Source organism: Camelus dromedarius, chromosome 10, assembly GCF_036321535.1.
Source record: "Camelus dromedarius isolate mCamDro1 chromosome 10, mCamDro1.pat, whole genome shotgun sequence".
Taxonomy (NCBI): Eukaryota; Metazoa; Chordata; class Mammalia; order Artiodactyla; family Camelidae; genus Camelus; species Camelus dromedarius.
In genome coordinates, this window is record NC_087445.1 from 25,127,471 (window position 1) to 25,153,534 (window position 26,064).

Consider the following 26,064-nt stretch of genomic DNA (forward strand, 5'->3'; position numbering starts at 1 on the left):
TGTCTAGAATGAAATTTATATATAACAGAAAAGATGACTTTCCTAAAAACGCCCAGATAAACCACTCTGTGTCACTAGGGTATATGTTTTTACGTTCACACTGAGTAGAATGAAATTCAGTTTAATAGAAACTCATTGAGTCCTGATTATGGACCCAGATGAGAGGCAGATTATTTTGTGAACGACAGGGAAGTGTAAGACATAAATCCTGCCCTAAAGGAAGCTGTTACATGTTTGGGTAGGCAAGAGGTAGAGACACACAGAATAATTACAGCAAATTGGAAGGACTTTGCTTTAATCCCCAAAGATAAGTAATCATTGGGCACTTTCTCTAGATAGATCTTAAGGTGACCATGACAAAGATGCCTTTTACTTAGCACATACTTAATATTTGTTCTATAGTGAATAAACAAAATTCTCAAGAGAGAAAAATTTCTACTCTGCAGATGTATAATACAGTTTGATGATTTTCCTTGCTCACAAATGAACTTGAGGCTGCAGCCATCATATTTAAGCATTTTCTAGATTGAGTCATGTTCAAAGTGTAGGAAACATTTTATGTTGCTTTCACAGAAAAAAAAAGGTATCTAAAATGAATTATTTCCAGCCATCTAAAATGAATTATGGTTTGATTTCTTTAAAAGCTGTTTAGGCTGCTCAAAGAAATCAAGGCCTTTCTACATTATTACCTGCACTGAGAATGTTAAGTGCTAGGTCAGTGAAAGAAAATACATTATAAGCTGTTAAGTTTCTTATTTATTTGAAAATAGAGGCAGAAGTTAAGTTAGATGGAATTATATATATACTGTAGAATATTACTCACCATAAAAATAATGAAATTCTGCCACTTGGCACAACATGGGTGGACCTATTCTCTATTATGCTTAGTGAAATAAGTCAGATAAAGACAACTACTGTATTATGTCATTTGTATATAGGCTCTAAAAAAATAAACAAATGTATATGCAAAACATAAACAGATTCAGAGATAGAAAAACAAACTGGTGGTTGCCAAAAGGCAGAGGGAAGGTGGGAGGGGCAACTTATAGGTAAGGGAATAAGAAACACAAACTACTACGTATAAAATAGACAAGCAGCATGGATATATTGAACAGCACAGGGAATTATGGCCATTATCTTGTAATAGCTTTTAATGGAGTATAATCTGTGAAAATACTGAATCACTGTTCTGTACACCTGAAATGAATATAATATGTTAAATCAACTATAATTCAGTATAAAAGAAACATTTTTTAAATAATAATTAAAAATTTTTATTTAGAATAGAAAAATAATAGAACCTTTTACATTTGGGGGAGAATTCAGGGTCACAGCGTCACGTGTAAGGTCCTCAGTGTGGTGCCGGGTACAGGGTGCGCATTTAGTCACGTCAGTCTTTTCCGTCATCATCATCTTCGTCATCATTACTCACAACAAAGCAAATGAAACGTGTGGAGCACAGGGATCATTATGAAAGTTTCTTGTGGGGAGGAATTGGGTTATGACATCTTGACTGGAAGACTTTTATACTTTTATCCTGGATTGTAACCTTCACGTCAGCCTAGGAGATGTCTCTAAGGGTGGTAACTGATTTACAGAGAGGCTATGTCTGGTGCTCCTGTAAATCTTACAGAAGGTACTCAGCCGTCACTAACCTATACAGAAGCACTAAGGTACTTTTGGGGGAAAGTTCATAGACGTTCAAGAGGAAGCTTACCAAAATAACCAGAGCTTTTAGTAAATGAGGAGCAAATGTCATGAATATGCTTTACAACATTGGTAACCTGCTGGGACATTGTTTCAGGCAGTGGAGAAAAACCTGCTTTGTGTGGAAACAGAAAATACGTTTTAGCAAAGTGTAAATTTTAAGACTAAACAACCTGTGTTACATTTTTATCTTGCTCCTGATTTTCATGTACAAGATTGTGTCAGACTGTATGTATCATTTTCCAGCTCGCCTACTCCTCTCTCAAGCTAGTGTCTTGGAGATCTACCATGTGGATACTTCAATAGCTAATTCCTTCAGTTTCCTTGTTGCAGTGCATTTTAATATGGAATATACCACAGTTCACTCCCAGATTGATACATGAGTAGTAAAAAGTTATTTACTATTGTAATAGTCTGTGCAGTGTGTGTGTATGTATGTATATATGTGTGTGTGTGTGTGTGTGTGTGTGTGTGTGTGTGTGTATCTGTTTTCTTCTACATATGTGTGAGAATTTATCTAAGTATACATCCAAAAGTGGAATTGCTGGCTCACAGATTTAACTGTATTATCTATCAGAAGTTTTGTCAAATTGCTTTGTAAGGTGGCTGTACCAATTTTTACTTCTTTTTCCAATATATGAGAGTTCCCTTTTCCCCATATCCTTGTTACCACATCATATGATCATGTAAAAAAAGTTTTTGTTAACCTAATGGGTAGAAAATGGTACATTTTCTTAGTAGACAAAGTGTAAGTGTGACAGAGTTGAGGTGCTGGGGTGCACATTTGTCATATGGATTGAATGTTTTCTCTTGCTCCCATCACTTCAGTAATCATAATTACAATCATCGTAATAAGAGATTTACTAATTGCTTGCGATGTACCAAGACTTTGTTTTGTGTGTCACCTGTATTCATTACTTTACTCCTCATAGCAACTCTCTGATGTCCAGACTCTTAACTGGCTCCACTTCCCAGCTGAGGAAGGTAAAAGAGAGACTAAAGTAGTTGCAGAGGGTCACACAAGTGTTAAGAAGCCAAAGGGCAGGACTTGAGCCCAGTCCCTCTCGGTTCAGAGTTCAGGCAGCCCCCTCAGAGCTCTGATTTACCTTTGCTTTTCTGAACTCCACTCTTTTTAAACCTCTGTTCTCAGAAAGGCTGCCATTTTTCTGTAAAGCTAGCTCTGCTCGTGTTCTGTAAAATTTTTCCTTTATAGGACTCTTTCTTTCCTTGGGATGTTTACCACGTTCTGTTCCGTGGATACTGAGTCCAGTTCCTCAGCGCTGTGGTCGTTGAGGCAGCTCCATCTTTGGTTGTCTTCTCTGACGTTTCCTCTGGGAAGTGTATCTGAAAACACTCCACTGCCTGTGCCAGATCCTAAGGCTGCACACCGTGCCAGTATCCAAAGGCTGTATAACTTCTCTGTGCCTCGTCCCTTCGTAAAATGGGGCTGACAGGAGTATCCACCTCGTAGGGATGATTTGAGAATTAAATCGAAGTATGTGGAACTCACTTAGAAGGTAACGCTGAGTGCACGATAAGCCCTTAGTAAGAGTTTGCTGCTGCTGCTATTTTTAATGTTTAGGAAATCATAAGAACTACTTTCTAATTTACATCAACCACAAAGAATCCCAGGAGACATTTTCCTTCGTTCGTTCTTTTATTTTATTTTTCCTTTTTAAGAGAAGACTGAAGGAGTCCCACCTGCATATTGTGGATTCCTAACTATTAAAGACAGTGGTTACCTCTGCTGACCTCTGTACTTTGCCACTTTACCTTAGGAACTGGGAGAAGTTGGTTCTTGTCTTTCACAGAATTCCTTGAGTGGAAGAAAATTATGACTAGGATTTTGACTAGTTCAAGCTAGTCACACACAAATTTTAAGATCGGGAATCACGGTGAGATCCTTTTAAACTAAACAGGATCATGGATTTCTCATAGAGTGAAGATTGCTGACCACAGAAAAGACACATCACCACCTGCCTTCGTCTGGCCAGCTGCCCATCCCCTCACTCCACCTGGGGTGCTCTTTTATCCCCGGTCTATTCTAACTGGGCTTCTCCCATTTCATTGGAAGCCAAACTTTCCTTTCCTCTGGGAGCACCTCACATGCCAAGATTGAGGGCATCTTGGACCACGCTTTCTTCTCTCTCACTGTCCACGTCGTCTCCCTTCCTGCAGCCTGGGGCAGACTGCAGTCTCTTACCTCTCTCAGAGCTCTGCTCGGTGTCTCTGTCTGCTTCCCGTCCCCGGAGTCGCTGCCTCATCTTACCTGGACACCTCGCTGCGCATCACCTTGTTCTTATGCCCCAGTCATTTCCTAAAACATGTCCTTTCAGTTCGTCCATAGCTGTGGCAGCTATCTGCAGTTACTAGATAGGAGTTCATGTGTTTATCGTGTGAGTAGAAAGTAGTACATCCAAAGCAGAGGCAGTAGCACGCACCAGGGCCCCACGGCGGGAAGGCGTGTCTGATGAACTTGTGGAACAGCAGGAAGACGATGTGGCAGCTGGAGTGGAGAGAGGAGAGCTGTGGGAGATGGGTTAGGAGGCGGTGGTGGGACCAGATCACGTACGGTCTTGTCGGCAACTGGTCTTCACACCCTGGGTTAGTTGCGTGGTCTCCTTTGGCAGATAGACCTACAGAGGGAAGCTTCTGAGAGTGTGTGCAGAAATGTTGTCTCTTGATTGGGTTGCTGAGCTTAGAAGCCACCATCTGTTCAAGGGTAGCAGAATTTCTTAACGTCCGCAGTATTAGAGCTTCTGGAAAACCGTACTTTTACATTCCTCTGTGTCCCAGCTTGGAGTATGAGTCCAGTATTTACTTGTAACAAGTCAGCTTCAGAAATGCATTAGTATTTATCAGACCCTATAAAACACATAATTGGAAAAGCATTTATAGTGATCTTGTACTGCTGGTAAAACCTTAATAAATTGAGCAAATATTATTTGCAGAAATTAATGTATATAACATTTTATTCCTTTGAATTTTTAGAACTGTGCCTGTCATCATTTTTTAACCATTTGAACCATTTTTAAGTGTACAGGTCAGTGGCGTTAAGTATGTTTGCATTGCTCTGTAACCATCACTGCCATCCGTCTCTGAAACTTTCTCATTTTGCAACACTGAAATTCTGTACCAGTTAAATAATAACTCCTGACTTCCCTCTCCCTGCATCTTCTGGTAACCAGCACTCTCCTTCATGTCTCCATGGGTTTGCCTACTCTCAGTACTTCATAGAAATGGGATCATATAGGATTTGTCCTTTATTCACTTAGCTGGCTTATTTCATGAAGGATAATGTTCTCAAAGTTCATCTACATCATAGCAGGTGTCAGAATTTCCTTCCTTTTTAAGGCTGAACAACATTCTATTGTATTTATATACTGTTTTGTTATTCATTCATCTGTCCGTGGACACTTGGATTGCTTCCACCTTTTGGCTGTTATGAATAATATTTCTATGAACATGGCTGTACACATATGTCTTCAAGTCCTCGCTTTGAATTCTTTTGGGCATATACCCAAGAATGGAATTGCCAGATCATATGGTAATTCTTTTTCTAATTTTTTGAGAAACTTCCATACATTTTTCCAGTGCAGCTGCAGCATTTTACATCACTGCCAACAGTGCACAAGGGTTCTAATTTCTCCACGATTTCTCTTTGCCAACACTTATTTTTCTGGGTTTTTTTTTTTTTTTTTTTTTGATAGTAGCCTTCCTACTGAGTGTGAGGTGGTACTTCATAGCGGTTTTGATTTGCATTTCCCTAATGATTAGTGACGTTGAGCATCTTTTCACGCACTTATGGGCTACTTGCATATCGTCTCCAGAGAAATATCTGTTCAAGTCCTTTGCCCTTTTTTTGATTGGGTTGTTTCTTTTGTTGTTGCTGAGTTTTAGGGCTTCTCTATATATTCTAGATATTAATCCTTTATCAGAGACATGGTTTGCAAATATTTCACCCATTCTGTGGGCTGCCATTTGACTCCACTGATAGTACTTCCTGATGAACAACAGCTTTTAATTTTGAAGTCCAGTGTGTGTGTTTTTCTGGTTGTTGCCTGTGCCTTCAGTGTCATGTCCAAGAAATCATTGCCAAACCCAAAGTTATGAGGCTTTTCTCCCTGTATTTTCTTAGGAGAGTTTAAACTTTTATTCACTTTTTTATAGGGTTGAACTTTGGCGAGAACCGAGCAAATCCTTGGGCATCAGCATTGTTGGTGGACGAGGGATGGGGAGCCGTCTGAGCAGCGGTGAAGTGATGCGGGGCATTTTCATCAAACATGTTCTTGAAGACAGTCCAGCTGGCAAAAATGGAACGTTGAAACCCGGGGACAGAATAGTAGAGGTACCCTCCAGTGAGCTTTCTGTGCCGAAATTAACCACACAGTCCGTCCTTTATACCAAGGGAGTCATTTTTATGCTGGTTGCTCAACCCAACATTGAGTAAAATGTGTTTGTCGTTAAAGCATTTCTTTCTTACTTGTTTTTGTCCATAATTTTTCTCTTCAGTATATGGTGACAGATTCTATATCTTGAAGTAGAGACTAATGTTTTGAAGGTATAATCAATCATAGTTAACAACATTGGCCCTGAGATGAAGTAATTATTTTTAAAAATTACTGTTATTTAATTAAAAGGACAAAGCAAATTTCTTGAGAAAATAATTGAATTGTTTAAAAATGTATATATACACACAAAAATTTGTACATAATTAAGCCCTCAAATGAGATTTTATTTCAGGAAGTACTTAAACAGTGTTGGATGAGGGTTTTTTTTCCCCAAGTGAGTCTTTTTGGTAAAATATTCTATACCAGGATCCTCATCGCCTCTTATATCAATGTCCCCCTACTCCCATCCCTGCCGTCCAGGCTTGGGTTTTCCTCCGTCTCAGTGCTGTGCCCATTCCCCGTTCATCACTGAGGGCTCTGTGTGTGTATGCGTTTGTATGCTTGTGTACACGTGTATGAATACTTTGTTATGTGTGAGAGAGAAGCATTTGGTCAAATTGTACCTAATCCCTTAATTCAAAGTTAAATTTACATTTTAAATAGACCCTTTTCCCGTCCACAAATATTCCTGGAGCAGCTGTTGCGTCCCAGGTGCTTGACCAGCATAAGCATAGTTTCAGTTAAGAGGGTAGAGGAAAGGGGGTCTGACCCAAATTTGCTGAATTGTCAGGACTTACAGAGTAGACTACAAGAGACAACTTCCAGGTAGAAACTGCTCATTTGGTTACTATCACAGCCATCATTTTTATTTTATACACATGGTTGTCTCTCATTTTCTAAATCCATATACCTCAAACACCAGAATGCCTTAATTGTGTAGAGGGAGGTTAGCCGTATCAACCATAACTGGCTAGTGAACGTTATGGGCATTGATCTGTTTATTCCTTTATTGATTGTCCCTGAGAATTGAAAAGGGAAGAAGATTGAGACTTGAGAAAAAGCAAGGGCCATGTCTGGTACTTTTTTTTTTTTTTTAACCTTCTGACCATTTATAAGGAAGAATGATGGGCTTTTGTTCTCTTTTTCTGCATCTTTACCTTTCATTAGATGATATTTTAGCACCCCCCCCTTTAAAGAATTCTTTTTTAGAGTACTACATAAAATTCCTTATTTAAGATTGTCTCAAAGTAATTTATTTTATGGATACTTCACTATTAAATACCTTTGGCCCAAGCAGAAAAAGTAAGAAATGTTTATAATTATTTCAAGAAAGGATTAATCATAGTTTGCACCAAAATGTTATTTAAATGTATTAAGAAAGTTAAAGCAGTGGTTTCAAATTGAACAGGATTTTTTGCATATGGTAAAATACTGTATGGTGCTTAGCGGTGGTTTGTTGAGTGCTGTTATGCTCAGGGGCTTTTTCAGTAAATAAGAGAACTTTAGGCTTCTGTAATCCTGGGGATTCTAGAACATGTCTGCTAAGAGCTTCTGAAAATGCTTGTTGGCTAGATGAGTAGAGACCTACAAAATATTCCATTCTAAGTATAGAGTTCTTTGGACTTGAGCAAAGATATTTAATGTCCTGCTAAATTTTCCCACTATTGGAATATATAGTAAGAATAAATAATTTACTTTTATTCTACAGAAAGTTAGGAGCTGTTTTTCATATGCACTGAAAGAGATGTCATGACATCTGAATATCAACTTGAGTGAGGTTTTCGATTAAATGCAGCATATAATTCTTTTAAAGGTGATAATGTTCTATTTCTTTTTCAGAATTGTGTCCACGCTGATTTTGCTATTTTGTTGTATAGACCATTCTGTGGTAATTGGAAATGATAAAATTATAATAGTATCCTGTGGTTTTCTGGCAGGATTAGCATTTGGCCTTTCAAACTATTTTCCTTCCTATTCGTATAGTGCGTACATAAGCTGAGCTGATCATCACCCAGGCGAGCCACGGTCAATTAAAAAGTTACAAAATAACTTTCATTTTCAAGCTATTTATATAAGAATTACTAACAAGTAAGCACAATTTCTTGGCTTCCAGCTCCTGTCATGTGTACTGCAAAGATTCTTTTGTAAAACTAACCTTACCATAACCTGATTTTTCTAAACATCAGAATTTTGTTTTCAACTTCAGACTTCCCTGTATGGAGAGAAATACCCAAAGCATCACCCACCCACTTCCCAAACTGCTCTGTAATGAATTGGAAGAAAATTTGCACAGTGACTCCCATGATGAAGACAGTGCTGCTAGGCAGTTGCCGTGTATTATTTCTTTAATGATGCTGATTTATCAATTTAAAGAAACAGTTGGACAGTGTAAGGGAGCAGAAGTAGAGCCTTCATTCCAATTGATTCTTATTTCAGTTGATTACTGGGGACAGAAATCTGTGTCCAAAACAAGGGACCACAAGTCTGCTGGACAGATGAAAAGTTCTGGAGGCTCAAAAGTTGTCTCCAATATCTTTGACTCTGAAACAGATTTTCCAGGAGCCAAAACTAGGATCCTTGAAACTCCAGATCCACACATTGTTCTGTTGTTCTGTAGCTTCTTGAAATGTTAAGCTGAGGCCTTCCATTGCAGGTGGATGGAATGGACCTCAGAGATGCAAGCCATGAGCAAGCTGTGGAAGCCATTCGGAAAGCAGGCAACCCTGTAGTCTTTATGGTACAGAGCATTATAAACAGACCGAGGGTAAGCGAACACAAAGGGCAAGGTAGGCATATCCAAACAGTGTTCAACTTGGAATCTAAGGTATCCAGGGCCAAGTTGTCTCTAGGACCAAGGAGATGGAGTCTTGAAATCTCAGGAGCCTTTTTAAAAGTTTGTTTTGCCTTTTTTTCTTTTAAAATTGAGTTGCCCTGAAAAATCTCTTCTACCATGTTTAACAAACACTTGAATCGGCTGAAAACACACAGAAGTAGGATTTGTTGGTCACCATAGACATCTAGATGGATAATTACTCGTAGTCGTGAAGCATGTGAGTTAAGAGGGATGTGGTGTAGGCATTCAGGTTAATAGTCTGTGACCTCTAGGCAAGCCCCTTAGGAGCCAGAGAGATTACGTTTTCTTTATAAGTTTATTCTCTGGACAGGATTTCCAGCTTATGCAATCCCATGAACTCTTGTGAATGATCTTTAGCGTATTTGTCTGTCCCACCGAATATTAAATTTCCACATGGTGGATTTTGTTTAAGTCCTATGTTTATGTGCTAACGATTCCATAACTGCTGTTTCCCAGTCAACAGTCACTGCATAGCTCATCGCTGTGTAGCGCCTGGTGGACAGAGACCTGTTAACCCATTTTACCATCAGTCATCACAGGGGAAGTGGCTTTAAAAAATGTTTTAGAAAGTCTGAGTGCAGTTAGTGAATGTTGTTGGTGGGGAAGATGCTAAGTGAGGCTTTGTGTAATTGTTAAGCCCTAATGTTGCTGAAGATGAAAATTGTGCCAAGAATTTGAAACTATTTTTTTCTATTTCTTCTTTGTGCCTTATTAAAAAAAAAAAATTTCCTGTGCAACAGTTCTTAAATATATTGGGGCCACATACCCCTTTGAAAATTCTTCAAGTTTACTGCAAGGTTTGCATTGCATCTCTTAGGAGTTCTCCAGATGTCCTGAGGCTCATAGAGAGAGTCCACCCCTGGATTTGAGAACTCTTGTCATACTGATTCTTTTTGAAATACCTGCTTATTAGCTTTCAGGGTTCATTGTCTTTAGAAGGAAAGTGTTCATACATGTGAGGGAATTGAAAAGAGTTATCTAAACCTTATGTAATTTTAAGCATAAAATACATTTAATTTTAAGTTTTAAAATTAAAAATTTAAGACAGCTTTACTTAAATGGTGGAAGGAGTTTAGCAAAACAGCTCTGTGGATGATATCAGTCAAAGGAATTTGTCAGCATTCTGTGCCACAGAAAACAAAGTGACCAAATTTATCCTATAGGTTTTTCCTTTTGTTGTCAAGACAGGTGTAGCTCTGGTCTGAGTTCACTGTAAAAAAAAAAAAAATGAATTAGTAGTTCTTGATGTAAGCAGTTATCCTCACATCTGCAGGTTTTAATCATTCAGTTGTGTATTGTTAGGTAATAATTATCCATTCAGATGAGAAAATATGCCAAATGCTAGGGCTGTATCACGCTGCATTCTTTTCAGATGCTATTGAGTTTGTTTAAATAACTACAGATCTTTCTGCCTTTGTTTCCATTTGTTGTGTTAAACAGAGACACAGCATGATAATGTCGGTAAATGGCTGTTGAAGTTAAGTTAAAGCTGGGTTTTTTGTGTGTGGGGGGGTGGGTTTTATTCCTTTTTTTATTTTTAATTTCCAGCTTTTGTATCATTTAGGGCAGTACTATAAACTGCTGAATAGGATTCTCAGTATTACTTTTAAAAACTTAAACTACAAACATTTCTTTCAGTGCCGGTTGCATTTTCTAATGTGCTGGGAAGATAGTTTCTCATACACCTGGAAAATGTTCCTGTTTTATTATCTGAGGTATAATGACGCCTGGTTTTATAGCAGTTACTCCAGAATAAATCTTGCTTAGAATGACATGTGTAGTAAAATTATATTTGACAGGGATTAGGGTACCCTATCCTAAAATACGACACCGTGGCATGTTGAATATTTAAACTGAAGTTAGTTGAGAAAAGGCAGGTGCTGAAAGGATTCTGACACCCCCAGCAGGTCATTAGCCTCTCCTGAGAAGTGCGCTCCCCTTACCTGGAGGAAAGGAGCATCTTTGCAGGGGAGGAGGAAGCCTGAGAGGCATCCGAATGCATGGGCCTTGCTCAGGGTCCCTGGTGAACTGCACTTAGCACCTGTTAATTTCGTCCTGTCACGTTTCCCCCACTTTCTATCCTTCATCAGACCTACCGCAAACATACTCAGGTTTAACCATTTCTCCTGGTCTTCATTTCCCTACGAAAGCTCCGTGTCAGGCAGAACTCACATTAAAATCAGTACGTGTGCTTTCCTTTCGCTAGTTTGATTTTTGTGACACGGATCCAGCCCAGGATCTAAGGTGGGCAGAGTAAAGATGTTTTTCCTCCTCTACATACATATTCTGTTTGGGGAAATGAGAATCAATTTTGCATTTAAAATGAGATTTACCTTGTTTTCAGTGGTTTACTGCCCTATGGAAATAATCATGTCTCCAGTAATCCAAAAGAAAGAACATGACAGATAACACGAGAGTCTGTTAACGGTGAACGTTTTATTTGTGGATATAATAGAGCTTCAAGAAAATCTTAGACATAGACTGAAAAGCCAGTCGGCCTCTTTGGCTTTTAAACCGTTCTGGAATTAGAACTTCCCAGAACTAGCCCTGGTAATTCTGTCAGTACGGCCCTTCACAGTTCAGTCTGACCACACTGTCACAGCGAAGCATGGGCCCCACTAACACGGGCCAGAGGATGATTTTGTCTTCCCTGTGCTGCTTCTTAGCTAATCACATTTCTATTTTTATTAGCCTTTGGGACTATAAACACAAGTTTCATCATTGATTTTTTTTAATAAGAAATACAGCCTGTTTCTATAAATCTTTCCCTAATAACAGAGTGACCTACTATTTCCTTTGCTGTGCTCACCCTGGACTTGTACTCTTCTCTCAGGGCCAAATTCTAATCCTATAAGAGCTGCACATTGAAAAAACAAAAGGCAAAGCCAAGCAAAAAGCCAGAGCTCTCTTTAAATATTCCATTTCTTGCCATTATGGTTTTGTTTCATATCGTTGTACAGAATTGTAAAGGGAAACATAAAACCTAAAAGCTCCATGTACGAGAATTAGGGACAGTCTCTACCTTCCGCAGCATTGAGTTACGTTGCCTAGGATATTTTCTTAATCTTTGCCACATCACTTCTTCCGCCTTAATAAATGGTCATGTTTTTCTGGCATTTGTGATCTTCTCCTTTGTAAAACAGGAGTTGACATTTTAAACTGAAAAGCCGAGAGAAAGTTGAGATGAGCAGAAATGTCACCGTGCCCATTTCTTTTACCCGCCTTCCTTCTGTAGGAAAAACATTGCAGGAAGAGCAGATTGAAAGGGTACTGTGGCATAAGCTTTAGTGCAGGCGCACTGAACGAGCGTAGTCTCTCCAGAGTGCTCCCCCGTGCAGGGTGGCGTCACATGACAACCTCTCCCTCCTCTTGGTGCTTGCCAGTAGGGCTTTTTTATAGAGAGAAGTAACACAAACATTTCATTAGAGCCAAAATGAATTCTAAACGTCTGCAATTTCCCCTGAAAGATATAGTCAATAAAAGAAAAAGATAGCAGTGTGAAAAAGAGAAGGATTTATTGTGCTAAGGAAATTACTTTTCTTTTTTTTTAAAAACTATGAAAATGCTACATTCTCTTTGGCAGTCATCCTGCCTGTAATATGTATATTCAACTCCAATGGTCCAGCTCAGGGCATATCACAGGCAAGCCACAAAATCTGTAAGAACTCAAAGGCAGGACTTCAAATATTACCCATAGCCTCATAAATCCCCCAATAAGATGGGAGCTTTTATAGGAAATTAAAAAACTCAAATATCAGTGTTCCTAGTTCCACAGAAAGTGGGCAGAAATAGAGAACACCACTGTACCTCGGTTCATTTTAAACATTGTTAATTTCATTTTTAAAATTAAAAAAATACTCTTGATCTGAAGCAATCTTCGTATCTAGTCAACGTCTGAAAAGTTTCCTTACTGGGAAACAAGATAAAGAATACTGAAGGTTACAAATGAACTAGCAGACAAATGCTTCATTTCCTCCTGGAACAGATAGACTGCTTTTTTTTTTTTTTTTAAACCAGAAAAGCATCATTTACTTTTAAAGGTAAATAAAAAACCTCTCCAGTTTTAATGTTGAAGCATGTTTACTGATACGCATGGAAGATATATTAATATAAGTGGGTGAAATGTATGAGCCTATCTGTCAGCGACCGTGAAGATACGCAGGGAAAGGAAAAGAAATTTGGGATCAGTTTGACAGACTTGGTTCCCACGTGTTCCCTGGCTGCATTTAGATCAGGGTGTGGATTCAGGTTGCTAGAGGTAAACTCTTCGTTCTAGGCGGTTTGATAAGACATTGTTATTAATTATGAGGTCTGACAGGGTCTGGTGTCGCACAGTTACTGAAATCAGTAAGTACTTTGTCCTTATAACTGAGTTATTTTACCTGTGTTTCTTTTGCGCTCAGCGCCTCTTATGTTTCCTTTTAGAAATCCCCTTTGCCTTCCCTGCCGCACAACCTTTACCCTAAGTACAACTTGAGCAGCACTAACCCATTTGCCGATTCTCTTCAGTTCAACGCTGACCAGGTTGGATAACGCCCGTTGTCTTGCCGTTGCCTTTTGCCAATGTCTTGTTCTTTGTTCCTGCTGTGCCTTTGTCCCAGCTCGCTGTTTACTAAATTTGGGCAAACAACACCACCAACAACTGTGTGTTTGGAGTGGGCGTGCACATCCTTTCTTAAGCACATTTTCTTGCCAGAAGCTGTTCATTTTGATAGACAAAATTAGATGGCCCTTCTGAAGAGTAAGGGAGAATCGTGAGTCCAATTACTTTCCTTTATTTTGGTGTGAGTTGAATTTTCGGATATTTAAATTTTTGTTGGTTGCCAAATGTTTGAACTACTTTCACACATAATTTCTTTAAAACCTTGTGATGGTTTAAATCCTTCTCAGACTTATGCAAGGTGGTCCTGAAAGCTCTTCTGTTAATCACTCTGCACATAATTGTGTATGTGCAGGAGTCTGTTGAATATTTATAAAGTGTGTCCACGTACATGCCTGATCAGGAAACATGGAACTGTTTCAAATTTTATAAATCTATGCTTGGATATTCTCATACTCTGATGAAATTATAAATCCAAAATTGAGACAAAAACTTATGAGAACTTGAATACTATAATTTGATTATGAAAGGAAGAAAGCTGTGAACAATTTCTTTCAGGAAGCATTTTATGAATATTCATTGGATTTTTATGTTATTGTAATGTGGTTAACCAAAGACGCTGTATCTGAAGGAATGTGTTTTCTGTTACTGTAGGAATTACAGAATCCAAGTAGAGTTACCTTCCGTTGTTCCCCAACTAACCCTTTTGCTCCCACACCGTTTAAGGTTTGTAGCGTGACGTATCCCCGAGTAAGTGGGTGTGTTCCAGTGTGCTGTGTGTGTACGTTAACACTTGTGTGCAGACATGGCATGGAGTGACTTCAAGTACACTTTGCATTTTTGCCCATGAAGGCTAAGTGGTCTTTGTTAAAAGAGCTGTGTCTTCACTGATAATTATAAGAGGTGTCGGCAGCAAGCTCAGTTACCCAGTCTCAATAAGAATGAGCGTTTCAGTAATAATAAAACAGAACACCTGATTGCCCCTTTAGTAAATAGAGGCTTGTATTGGCTTCGTGATTAATCAGTTATGTTAGGGTGCTATTTGTGTTTACTCACAGTATGGAAAATGTGCTCAGAATGAGATCCTAAATAGTTTTTGGACTGACAGGTTTTGTTCATTTTAAGGAAACAAAGGAAAAAGCAGTCAGAAAAGTTATGCAGCAAGTAAGATCTGTAAAATTTGCATGCAAAAATTTATTGAAATTATGGCGAGTTTAAATTAGATTTTGTTCCACTTTTTAAAAAATGAAATGGGCTAAATTCTTGCATCCTCACATTTTCCATTATTAGAGAAGTAATTAAAAAAAATTCTGAGTTCTTAGTATGTGTAATGAATCTCCATTGGATCAGATGAAGTTTTTTGTTTGTTCATAATTATTTGTACATTGGTTATTTGAGGGTTTTATGGCACAGCACTTGGGAAGATAACCTGGATTTTGTCTACACTAGTGATTTTTGTTTGGCCAGTGATGTGTAGACCAAACATTTTAATACAACGGATTCTGTGACTTGAGAATCTGTTTTCTTTAAGTGTCTATCAGTCAGCTCACCTATGTTTGCCAGAAAAATAGTAATTCATGTTTATTAGAATCATTTTTGAGGTCGCTTAGAAACCTGAAATGCTTTCTGAACCATCAGAGATCACATTCAGTGCCATATAGCTTTAGTTTTAGGTATATTTTGATTCTTGACAGTAATAATTCCTGAGTATTTGTGCATGCTTGTCATTTAGTGTGTTCTGTGAAAGATATATTTTATTATATTATAGATTATAGATTATATATATAGAATCACTGTCTTTTCCCAGATACATACATGTGAAATAAAATGAGATATATCAGGGATTTTCCTATGGAGGAAAGGTAAAGTAAGAAAGGGACACATGTAGGCTCGAGGCTTCAGGGACAGCCTCACACCAGGGCTGGAGCTTCAGTGGGATATCTCTAACCCTTGAATTAGGTACCCTTTGTCTTACTGCAGATATTGGAGAAGACAGCATGATATAATGGAAAGTGCATTGGATTAGGTTAAGAATTAAATGAAAAGAACACTGGTTTCACTGTGTGATTCTAAACAAAATCGGACTTCTCACAGCCTTGAGTTATTATTGTGCAAAATGAAAAATATGAACTCAGTGACATAAGGGCCTTTCTAACTCTGATACTCTCTCTACTTGATAATCTGTAAGAGCTTGTTCACCTATGTTTTAATCAAAAGAAAAAAAAAAAAGAACTTGATGATACCAAGTCCTTTTTTTTTTGAAATAGGACCTGTAGCCCTAAGGAACAGCAAATATACCAGCCATAGTTTGAGTTTATATGAAGTCTTCACCCCTCTTTATTCATTTTGGCTGCTTTGTGAAGGGGATGGAGATGTTGTGCCGCAAAACCAGCCCCCCAGATCTGAATTTGTGTGCTCTTTGCTAACAGACTGTCTCCCTGGTAGATGACCCTGCATGTGCAATACTCATTTTCATGAATTTGTTGAGAGTCTTTTGGAGAGAGGATTCAGGGAGTAATAAAAATTCTTTATATATAACCTCACTAACTAGATTCAAGCTGTTTTGTTTGATATTATTGGAAGGCTTTTCTAGACCCCCAACATCTTACCCAGATAACTTTTGAATGAGTCCTTTTTTTTTTTTCCCATAAAAGGAAGCTCATGTAACTTTTTATCTTAAGTTATTTAAGCCTTCAAATCAAATATTGTTCACCTTAAAATATCATAGAACAAGTTCAGTGGATTGTGCTCTGAGCATACTGTTTTGTTTAGTATATTTAAACTTTACCTGAATCCTGTCTACCATTTTTATATATGCGTATTTCCCCATTATTTAATATCTCAGAGATTTTAAAGCTAGTTTTTTGTTTTTGACATTGCAGTCTTACTTCTTTTCCTTAGGTTTTCCTTCCTGGGACTGTGCATACCCACTGCGTTCTTCTTGTCCCCACAGGTGCCCAGTCAGTCAGAACCCGAGCCGGAAAAGGCTCCGCCGTGCACTGTGCCCCCGCCCCCTTCCTCCGCATGTGCAGAAACGAGTGGGGACCATACACAGTCATCTGCAAGCAAAATGTCAGAGGATGTGGACAAAGAGGATGAGTTTGGTTACAGCTGGAGTAAGTTGTCTTTTTGAAATGCACTGAATTACAAGAGGTCTTTAAAGTAGCTCTGGGCTTCCCAAGGCTTACACTCTGGATGAAAAAGTATGTTTCACCTTCAGTTACACATACTGCAGTTCTGTGTGGAAATAACTACTGTCTGTTGTGCTTGAATGCAGCACACATTTCCAGGATATGAGATCATCTTCTTCCTTTCCTTTAAACCTGCATTCGTATTCAAGCCCACTTTGCCATTTGTATAAGAATTAAAGGGTCCAGGGCACTCTCCCAGAAGCTGGTACTAGATCAGCTGTCTCATGGTCTTGAACAAGTCCTAGCCCCTCTCTAGGCCTCATGTTCCTCATTGTAAAACCTGTTGTTGCTGTTAGAACAGCTTTGAACTTTGGTATTTTTCTGTACTAGGATGGTAACGTAGTATAATTGTTGAGATAAAAACTTGGGGCATTTGACAAGCTATGTAACTGCCCCTGAGTTTTAGCCTGGTGGTTTTTTCCCCCCTTTTAAGATACAATTCCTCCTTGGGTTGCTAACAATGAGTTAGTCTGAGAAGCACTACGCATGAAGCCTGGTGCACAGGAAGCAGTCAAAGGTAGCTGTTAATAGGATGAGTGGGGTACCTCTGTTTCCTAAGGAAATCAGCCATTTTATAGGGAAACATTAAAAATTTAGCCCAGAGTTATGTATCAATGCTTATAAAAAAAGTTTCATTAAAAAAATGCAAGTATTTTCCTTAAGAACACTATGGTATATGCTTTTAGGAAGTACAGAGTGTAAAATTTCTGCTTCTAGATTCTAGAACCAGGAAATGACAGTTCGTGACATCGATGCAGTTAAGGATCAATAGCGAATGCATGATGTCAGTCATACAATAACATTTTCTAAGGGATGATTTATAAAGTTCGCAGTTTTCTCAGTCTGTTTCCAATGAAATTAAAATATTTTACTAGTCCATCAAGGTGGCCAGAATGTACTCTGAGAAAAACATGAAATGGAAGGTTTCAGTTATCTTTTGTCATGTCACAAGCCACCCCAAAACTTAATGGCTTAACGAAACACGTTATTACTAGTCTGTCAGGGTGCTGCGGCTGAGTGGGCTCAGCTGGGCTGGGCCTCCGAGGTGGCTCACTCACATGGCTGGTTGTTCATCTGGGCCTGGGGCACCTCCATGTGGCCTTGCCCTCAGATTAAAGAATCACTTCTACCACTGGAACATGTGGGGTGGGAGATATGAGTGGTCTCAGCTAACTGCTAGAACTGGTACAGTAATTTGTTCTGGCCTGTGCGACAAGAAAGCCCCTTTCCTTTCTTCTGGACCTGTGTACCAGCCACTCTCCAACGTGATGTGATACGCAGTGTAGACTTCGCTGAGGGAGAAAAGCTCCCACTGACCAGTGAGGACAAATCCTCTGGATGTTCTGTTCTCTGCAAATGATAGAGTGACTTTCTGTTGTAATCACAGTCTTTTGAGAGTTTGTTAATGGGAATGACTTCTTTGGGCCTCTTTGCCCCAAGTGAACTGATTAATCAGACCCTGCACTCTCTGCATTGTGGATAGAAAGAAATCCCTCAGAGTTTGGCTGCTCCAGGAAACCAGTCTTGATGGCCGGTTTGTTTAGCTTTTCTAACTGCCAGGGATTACATGTCGGTACAAATAATGCCCTTAAGATGCCATTCTAAACAACCTTCCACAGTAAAGCGCAGGGCTGTGAATTAGCTCTTACTACCTGTGGGCTTTCTGTTCTTGCTGTGTGTAGGAAATATCAGAGAGCGTTATGGAACCCTGACAGGCGAGCTGCATATGATTGAGCTGGAGAAAGGTCGCAGTGGTTTGGGCCTGAGTCTTGCTGGAAACAAAGACCGATCCAGGATGAGTGTCTTTATAGTGGGGATTGATCCAAATGGAGCAGCTGGGAAAGATGGGCGACTGCAGATTGCAGACGAGCTACTCGAAGTAAGTTCTCGCAGAAAACACTGAATTTACTTTCGCTGAATTGGTACAGTGGAACCATCAGTTTACGGAAAATCCACCCGGGTCTCATATGGTGACTGAGAAAACTATCGCTTGCCTAATAAAGTAGATGCATTGTAGCAAATTTGGCTCTAAACCAAATCTCTACTAAGTACAGCCCATGTTCCCATTAACTTCCATTAAAAGCTTGTGACTGTGGAGCACCAGAAACAATTTTTGCCCCAAGACAGTAATAAAGATCACACTTCAAAAACATTTTTTTGTGTGCTGCATTTTTATTAGGAGCTTTTGACAAACCAAATGACCGATCTCTCCCTGGTAATGAAACTGATCCACTGGTCCTTCCTAAAAGTAGAATCCCTAATGGTAGAAATGATGGGAGTGGTGAGCGGCAGGGTCAAGGTCAAGGCTAAAATAACAAATTCAGGCGGCCAAACAGAATAAATTTGTGGGCCATACTTGATAGTGTTTAGAGTCGTATTTGCTTGATTTGTGCGTCCTTGCCTCCTGTTGGCTGGGGCGGCTCAGTGAGCAGTGGCTGAATGACAGGGTGACGGGCACTCTCCAGTTCGTACCGTACCGTGCTGCTCCAGCACGTTCTGCTGCCCAGACCCTGAATCCACCAACATGGCTTCTCCCAGTGGCCTCTTCCCAGGGCTTGAGTTTTGAGATTTCCTGGGAACTGTGGCAGTAGAGCCTTCCCACGATGGCCTGTGCAGGTCCCACGTGACTCCACAGAGCCCTTGCTCTGTACCAGCTCACCCCTGCCCGGAAGCCGACTCTCTGCTGTCCTGCAGTCAGTCCAGGTGGTGCCTCTTTAGTCCATGGAGACCAGACCAGTGTTCGCTTTAAACATGAGCTTTTCTTTATTCATCAGCAAAGTCAGGTTCACATTCTGCAAAGGAAAATATTTTTATTTGTTTTTTTTTTCAGTTTTCAGTTTTATTAGGTAGAATTGTTACAATTTGACTGCACAAGTATGATATATTGAATGTAAATACGTATATGTAATAGACCGCACATTATTTTTTTAGTTTACATATGTGTACTGTTCATTATTTCTAAGAACAGTTCAGAGCTTTAGATTTTAAACTTACATAGGAAAATATGTATAATATTTTAAAGGGAGAAAAAATGTGCTTTTCATTAGGTTGAATGATAAAAATTTATGAAATTAAAATCTAGGCTCAATTAACGATATTTATTTCTCATAGATCAATGGTCAAATTTTATATGGAAGAAGTCATCAGAATGCTTCATCAATCATTAAATGTGCTCCTTCTAAAGTAAAAATAATTTTCATCAGGTGAGCATTTTCTTTTTCTGGTATATTAAATGTTTTTTCTTAGCCTTTCAATTCTGAGTTCTTTTGAATGAACATAAAGCATTTATAAATGTGTGAGTGTTGTAGTTTCAGCTCTTTGGAGCTACAGAATTTTCTCTAATAATCTGAGTCTTCAAGCTGAAGAATGAAAGTATGAATTGTTATGAAATGATTGGTCATTTTTTTTTTATTTTAGAAATAAAGATGCACTGAGTCAGATGGCTGTATGTCCTGGGCATACAATGGAACCTTTGCCTGCCGCCTCAGAGAATCTTCAGAATAAGGAGGTATGTGATTGTTTCTCTGGGAAGAGTTGATTGATACACCACTTACTAATTCAGTTAACAATTATAGAACTCTTGCCAGGGATATTAAGATAGATAAGTTATAGCCCTGGCCTCCAAGGAGTTTACAGCCTAGTGCAAGAAATACTAGTAGAGCTGCATAAGAGGAGTTGACAGTCTTGCCTCTGGAGAGAGCTAGAATAAGACTTCCTAGAGGAGGTGAGCCTGAAGTGTACGTTGGAAGTAGATGACTTGGGGGCATAGACTTTGCAAGCAGAGGGCATGGGTTGAGGAATGGCCTGGAGGCTCTGGCCAACACAGAGAATTGAAAACTACAGAGCTTTACCGAACAGAGGGAGGCAGGGAATGGGAGGGTCAGATCATGGGAATCATGATGCAGACTTTGTCTTTGAGGCCCTGTCATGGTGAACTCAAAGACTGAGATCTGTATTTTTAAAACCATTTTTGGAAATAGTGCAGAGAAAAATCAGAAGTTGCAAGACAGAAGTTAAAGGGATTAAGAAAATGACTGGAGAAGTGTAGGGGTTGGATGATGGGGCCTCAACTAATGAAAAAAAGAAAAAAGAAGGAAATGGTTACCTCAGGTGTTTAGAAACAAAACTGACATTACTTCATCCCTAACTGAGTATTCTCAGCAAGGAAGAATGAGTGGTTGAGAATCTGTTTATCCGACAGGTGTTTATTGGGTATCTGCCTTGTACCAGGTACTGTTCTTTAGGCTGAGAATAAGCTGGCAGATGAAACAGACGATAGGTACCTGGCTTCCAGGTGTCTGACCTGGCGACTTGATAGGTAGCTAACTTTCACCAAAATAAAATTAGAAAGAGGAGCAGATATTTGTAAAAACAGAACGCATTCCCTCTAAGGCAGCTGGAGAATGGAGTGCCTGCTGGAAAGCCTGGTAGAAGTATCCACGGGGACACTTGGTCTAGAGTTCAGAGATGAATTCCCGCAGATGCCAGCTTAGGTTTTGTTAACTGTGGGAGCCGAGGCTCTTGCCTACAGAGGACATTCAGAGGAGATGAGGGCCAAGGTCAGGATTATGTAATATCAACAGTAAGGAGATTGGAGATGAAGAGGAGAACGGTGGGCGCGCTGTGCAGCAGCTGAGGACAGCGCCCTTGAGAAAGGGTGTATTCCACAACCGTGACTACTGCGTGGAGGTCAAGTAAGAGGGTGAATAAAGAGAGTTTATTGGATTTGCCGATTAGGAGGTTATTAATGATTTTGAGAAAGCAAATGATGGATAAGAAATTAGGAAAGAGAAGGCAGTGGCTAGAGAGTCACTGAAAATTATAAGAGTCTTTGTGGGAGTTTTGTTTAGATTTGGAAAAGCTTTGGATACATGTTTAGGATGAGTATTATAAGGAGGTAGGAGAGAGTGCAAAGTTTAAAATTAGAGGAACAATGAATGTCTATGGGTAGGTCAAGGTGTAGAAACAGAAACACTGTTCCCTAAATTAATGTCTAAACATGGGGCTTTCCTGCACATGAGGTTTACAAATTATGTTCTCATGCTGGTGAACTGACTTCATGGGTCATAATAGTAAGCTGAGTTAAGTGGGTTTTTTTCAAGATTACAAAGGAGAAAATTTTGTTTTCATATGAATTGTAGCAAATATGTCCCTTGAGAAAATGGGCTTTTATAGTTTTCAAGTCAGACAGGAGTAGCTCCTGCATTCACGTGGTGACCAGCGCGGTGAAGCGCAGTGAATGGTGCCGCTGCTGGTGTCCTGTGTTGAGTGCATTGCATCGTTTGGTAGCTGGGTTGCTATTAGATGTCACTGTAGAGTTAATCTAGGCAGTCTTGAGAAGCACTTTGTGTGTCTGTGCTCTAAAATAATTACCGTCTAATCACACCTCATTTGTATTTTGAAGAAAATATAATGCTCATAAATATCATGAAATATTAAAATGAGGAATAATGAATTACAATGCGTGAAATAATTTTGATTAAGTGGCCCGTCTACGTAAGACTCACTTGTCTCTCCTGTCATTTCTTTTCCTCTGTCAGGCTGAACCGAATGTTACTACTTCTGATGCAGCTGTGGACCTCAGTTCACTTAAAACCGTGCAACATCTGGAGCTTCCCAAGGTAACTGCTTTGATTTGGAAGGAAATGATGTGGGTTCCTTCACTCCAGTGTCCTGATTTCACTATTTTGCAAAACTGTGGTCTCCGGGTTGGCAGCATCCGCATCACCTGAGAGCTTGTTAGAAATACAGGCCCATGGGCCCACCTGACGTGAGGAATGAGTAGCTCTGGGGGTGGCCCTGCAGTTTGTGTTCTAACAAGTCTTCTCCATGAGCCCAGTGTGCACTCAAGTTTGAGAACCACTGTGCTCATCGATACCTTGGCATTGACCCAGCTTTTCTTGCCTCTGATTATCCCAAGGTGTGACATTTAGTGGTCTGTCCTTTGATTCTTTTACCAAGGACCTGCTATGGAGGAAATAAAAAGAATAAATGAACAAACGTTACAGTCTTTGTCCTTCATAAAACCGAAAGCTCGCATAACTGGAAGTCTCCCTGATGGGCATCAGTGAAGTATTTACTTTTGCAAAGATCTGAACCTTAGGTTCAAGTGACCACTTGAAAGAAGTGGTTTGTTGAACAGAACCCCATAAATGCTTTCACGTGCTGCAGGCTCGTGCTGGAATGCGGGTGGACAGTGGATGCACCAGGGTGTCCGCAGAAAGAGCAGTGAAGTGTGCGGGAAGAGGAGAGGACGGGAGGAGAAGGACAGAGGGGTGTTTACACAGAATGCTGCAGGCAGGAGGCAGAGGAGTGCTCCCCCAGGGCTCTGCAGCTCTGAGGCAGTGCCGCAGGGTGCGTGAGGGCCTGGGTGCTGCGGTCAGTCTGTCTGGGGTGAGTCCTTGCTTCATCAGGTACAGACTTCATGCACTGTGTGGTCTTCCTTCACCTCTGTTTTGTCACCTATAAATTGGAGGTGATAATAGTACCTTAGATGTAGGTCATTCTAAAGATGAAATGAGTTCTTTATAAAGCTGTGGACATTATGCCTGGCACGTGGTCAGACTTTGTTCATCATTTAGTGGAAAAAAATACTGTGACTCTACTGGATTTGGTTTCTTTTTTTATAATAGATAACACTGTACAAAAACGGATTGCTCTGGACTTACCACATGTATATTTAGAAAGTCGTCGTGGGCAGTGTGTGTTGTGAGGAGAGGGAAAAGAGCAGAAGCCATTAAAGCGTCTTCTGCCAGGAAGTCCACACACTTCCATTCAAGAGTCCCTCATTCTTTTGCCCTTTAAGAAAGAGCATACCTTTCTTTCTTCCCTGCTGATTTTAGGGTTGAAGTTTTTTTTTCTCCTAAATCCTGAAGTCAAAGTTTATAGTATTTAACAGTGTAATAATGTCTGTATGTTCTGTTAAAAATTTAAATATATGCTAAATTCATAATGATAAATTATTTTTTTTTCCAGTCCTGGTTTATGTGTATCTTTAGAAAACTCCAAAATAACATAATTTATTTCACATGTAACCTTCCATGGCATTGATCTAATTTATTTACTTAGGCTGTGGTCCATCCTGGGATATAGTAAGCACCCAGGAGATGCTGGGGAGTGAGCTTGTTAGACCAGTGACTAAGGAGCTGTAGTGGTTGGCCGCACGGACTGAAAGCCAGACCACCTGGGTGGGAGCCTTCTCTTTGCCTCTTTCAGGCTGTTGCCTGTGACCCTTGCAAGTTTTATAATCTGTGCCTAGTTTCTCCTCGACGAATGGAAGTAATAATAGCACTTACCTCTAGGGTTGGAGTGAGAGTCACATACGTATTATGAGAATTGAGTATACGTGTGTGTGGAGCCCAGTACCAGGCACACACATGTTAAGTGTTGCCTGTTGTGTTCATTATTGTCATAATGAACAGGAGAGAAGAAGCTGGCAGAGAGATGTCTGACTGCTGTGGACACTGATTTTTTTCTTGAGGTTCTCTCTTTGCATTAGGCTGCCTGATGTAGTTCTTCGGAGATGTTTACCTCATCCTAATCCTTACTCACAGTCTTCCCAGGACTTCCATTTTCAAACAGACGAACTCAGGTTCCTTGGCCTGGCAGTTAGCAGTGGGTGGACAGAAGCCTGCTTCATCTGCGGAAGCCCTTCTCCCACCCTGAGGGCTCTCCAGTAAATCCTTTGGTCACTTAATCCCTCTGGTCCCCGCTTGCTCCTCTGTAACAGGGGCTGCCTGGGTCGGGGGTTGTTGCTGGGATTGTTTGAGCTCATGAGCAAGGTTCCTTCCTCCTACAGTATAAAAGCTGGTCTCTGCCTTTAACCTCCCCCTGGTTTTTACATCAGGTGTCTATTATGTACACTTCCGTTTCTGAGTTAGTGGCTATAGGGGAATCCAAGAACTTGAACTTCAGATTTCATTGCCCATAGAAATCTATATATAGATTGCAGTCTGAAGGTTGGGTAACTGAAGTGTGTTTACTGATGAACGCCAAAATGACTACGGGAAGTAGTCAAGAACCTTTTCAAACCAACCGACAGAAGAAGCAATCAGCCATGACTTTAAGTGTGGGGTTTTGGAGCCAGTTAACTTCTGGGCCTCAGTTCCCTCGTCTGTAAGATGAGGTGAATAATAATGCCTTTATATTAGAGATACTTTTGTAAAGATTAAATGAGATAATTAACATAACGCATTTGGCACTGTGCAGGTGATTGTCTTCATCACTATTCTTAACCATGAGGTTCGAATGCTTCTCAGCATTTGTCCCTGAAAACATCCTTTGAGGAAGCCGTTGCTAAAATGACTTGCTAAGTGACAAATCATACTACAGGCCTGTACACTTTTAATAGTCGACTTTGGGGACAAAACACAAGAAAGGGAAGAAGGAAGAATTAACCAGCCTTATAACAGTGTTCATCCTCATCTGAAATCTTTTGTCATTTATACTGTCCGATATTTTTTAAAATTATGATTATTTGAAAAAATAATTTCATGGTAAAGTCATATGTGTACATTATGTTCATTTATTTCTCAGCAACCCTGTGGGATTGCTGATTTTCCCCCTACTTTTAACAGTTCCCCAAACTCACAGTGGTAAAGTTGGAACTTAAAATCTGGTCTTCTGTCTTCAAGTCCTGTTTTCTATTCCCTGTTTCAGTTTGTGGCTGGGCCCCATTTACCTCTTCAGAACCCTGATATGCTCCTTATAAAAATCCGCTACTGCTTCCCTCAAACTGACTTGAATCAAGAGTCCATGGAAATGGCTTTAAGAATCCATCCCCCTTGCCTGTTTATATCACTTGGGATGTCCTGCTTTCTTGTGGCTTATTTCAGTCCCATGTAACTCACGACTTAGGTTAACCTCACTTCTCCTTATTTTGAAATATTCTTTCATCATTCTGGCCTGTGTAATGCTCACTGTTACTGTCTTCATTTAACCCGGCCTGGCCCAGAGGCACGTCCTTTGCAGTACACTTTCATGTGGGTGTATTTTCTGTACATCTTAATTACACACACGTTGAGAGAAGAACCTCTTACACTTTCTCTCATTATAGTGGTGTGTTCTTTGGCTCATACTAAGTGTTTGGGGCGGGGGGAGAATGAATGAATGATTACATGCCGTCCGTGTGTGCACAAGAGAAAAAAGATGTCAACGTCACGAAGGAGAGAATAACTTTTGTTCTGTTTCACAATGAGAACCATCACTTCCAGTTCTGTTTTGACTCCTGGGAAACTGTCTTAACAGGTCGATTATCTTTTCTCCTTTTTAAAAGGAAAATGGAAGTGTAAACAGGAAGTTTTTATGTATGTAATTGAACCC

The 26,064-nt window shown here is 39.9% G+C and overlaps 1 protein-coding gene across 7 annotated transcripts in view; it reads left to right on the forward strand.

Annotated features, from left to right (window-relative positions):
• MPDZ (multiple PDZ domain crumbs cell polarity complex component) overlaps positions 1–26,064 on the forward strand; it is a 146,055-nt gene that overhangs the window by 99,093 nt on the left and 20,898 nt on the right. For 3 of the 7 annotated variants that reach the window (XM_064490200.1, XM_064490204.1, XM_064490201.1), the window contains 9 exons: positions 5,878–6,055; positions 8,752–8,862; positions 13,378–13,476; positions 14,207–14,278; positions 16,506–16,668; positions 18,426–18,622; positions 19,855–19,946; positions 20,161–20,251; positions 22,284–22,364. In XM_064490200.1, the coding sequence (XP_064346270.1) occupies positions 5,878–6,055; positions 8,752–8,862; positions 13,378–13,476; positions 14,207–14,278; positions 16,506–16,668; positions 18,426–18,622; positions 19,855–19,946; positions 20,161–20,251; positions 22,284–22,364 (1,084 nt within the window). The remainder of the gene's footprint in view (positions 1–5,877; positions 6,056–8,751; positions 8,863–13,377; positions 13,477–14,206; positions 14,279–16,505; positions 16,669–18,425; positions 18,623–19,854; positions 19,947–20,160; positions 20,252–22,283; positions 22,365–26,064) is intronic. The other 4 variants (XM_064490202.1, XM_064490203.1, XM_064490205.1 and 1 more) reach the window with 4 other exon arrangements.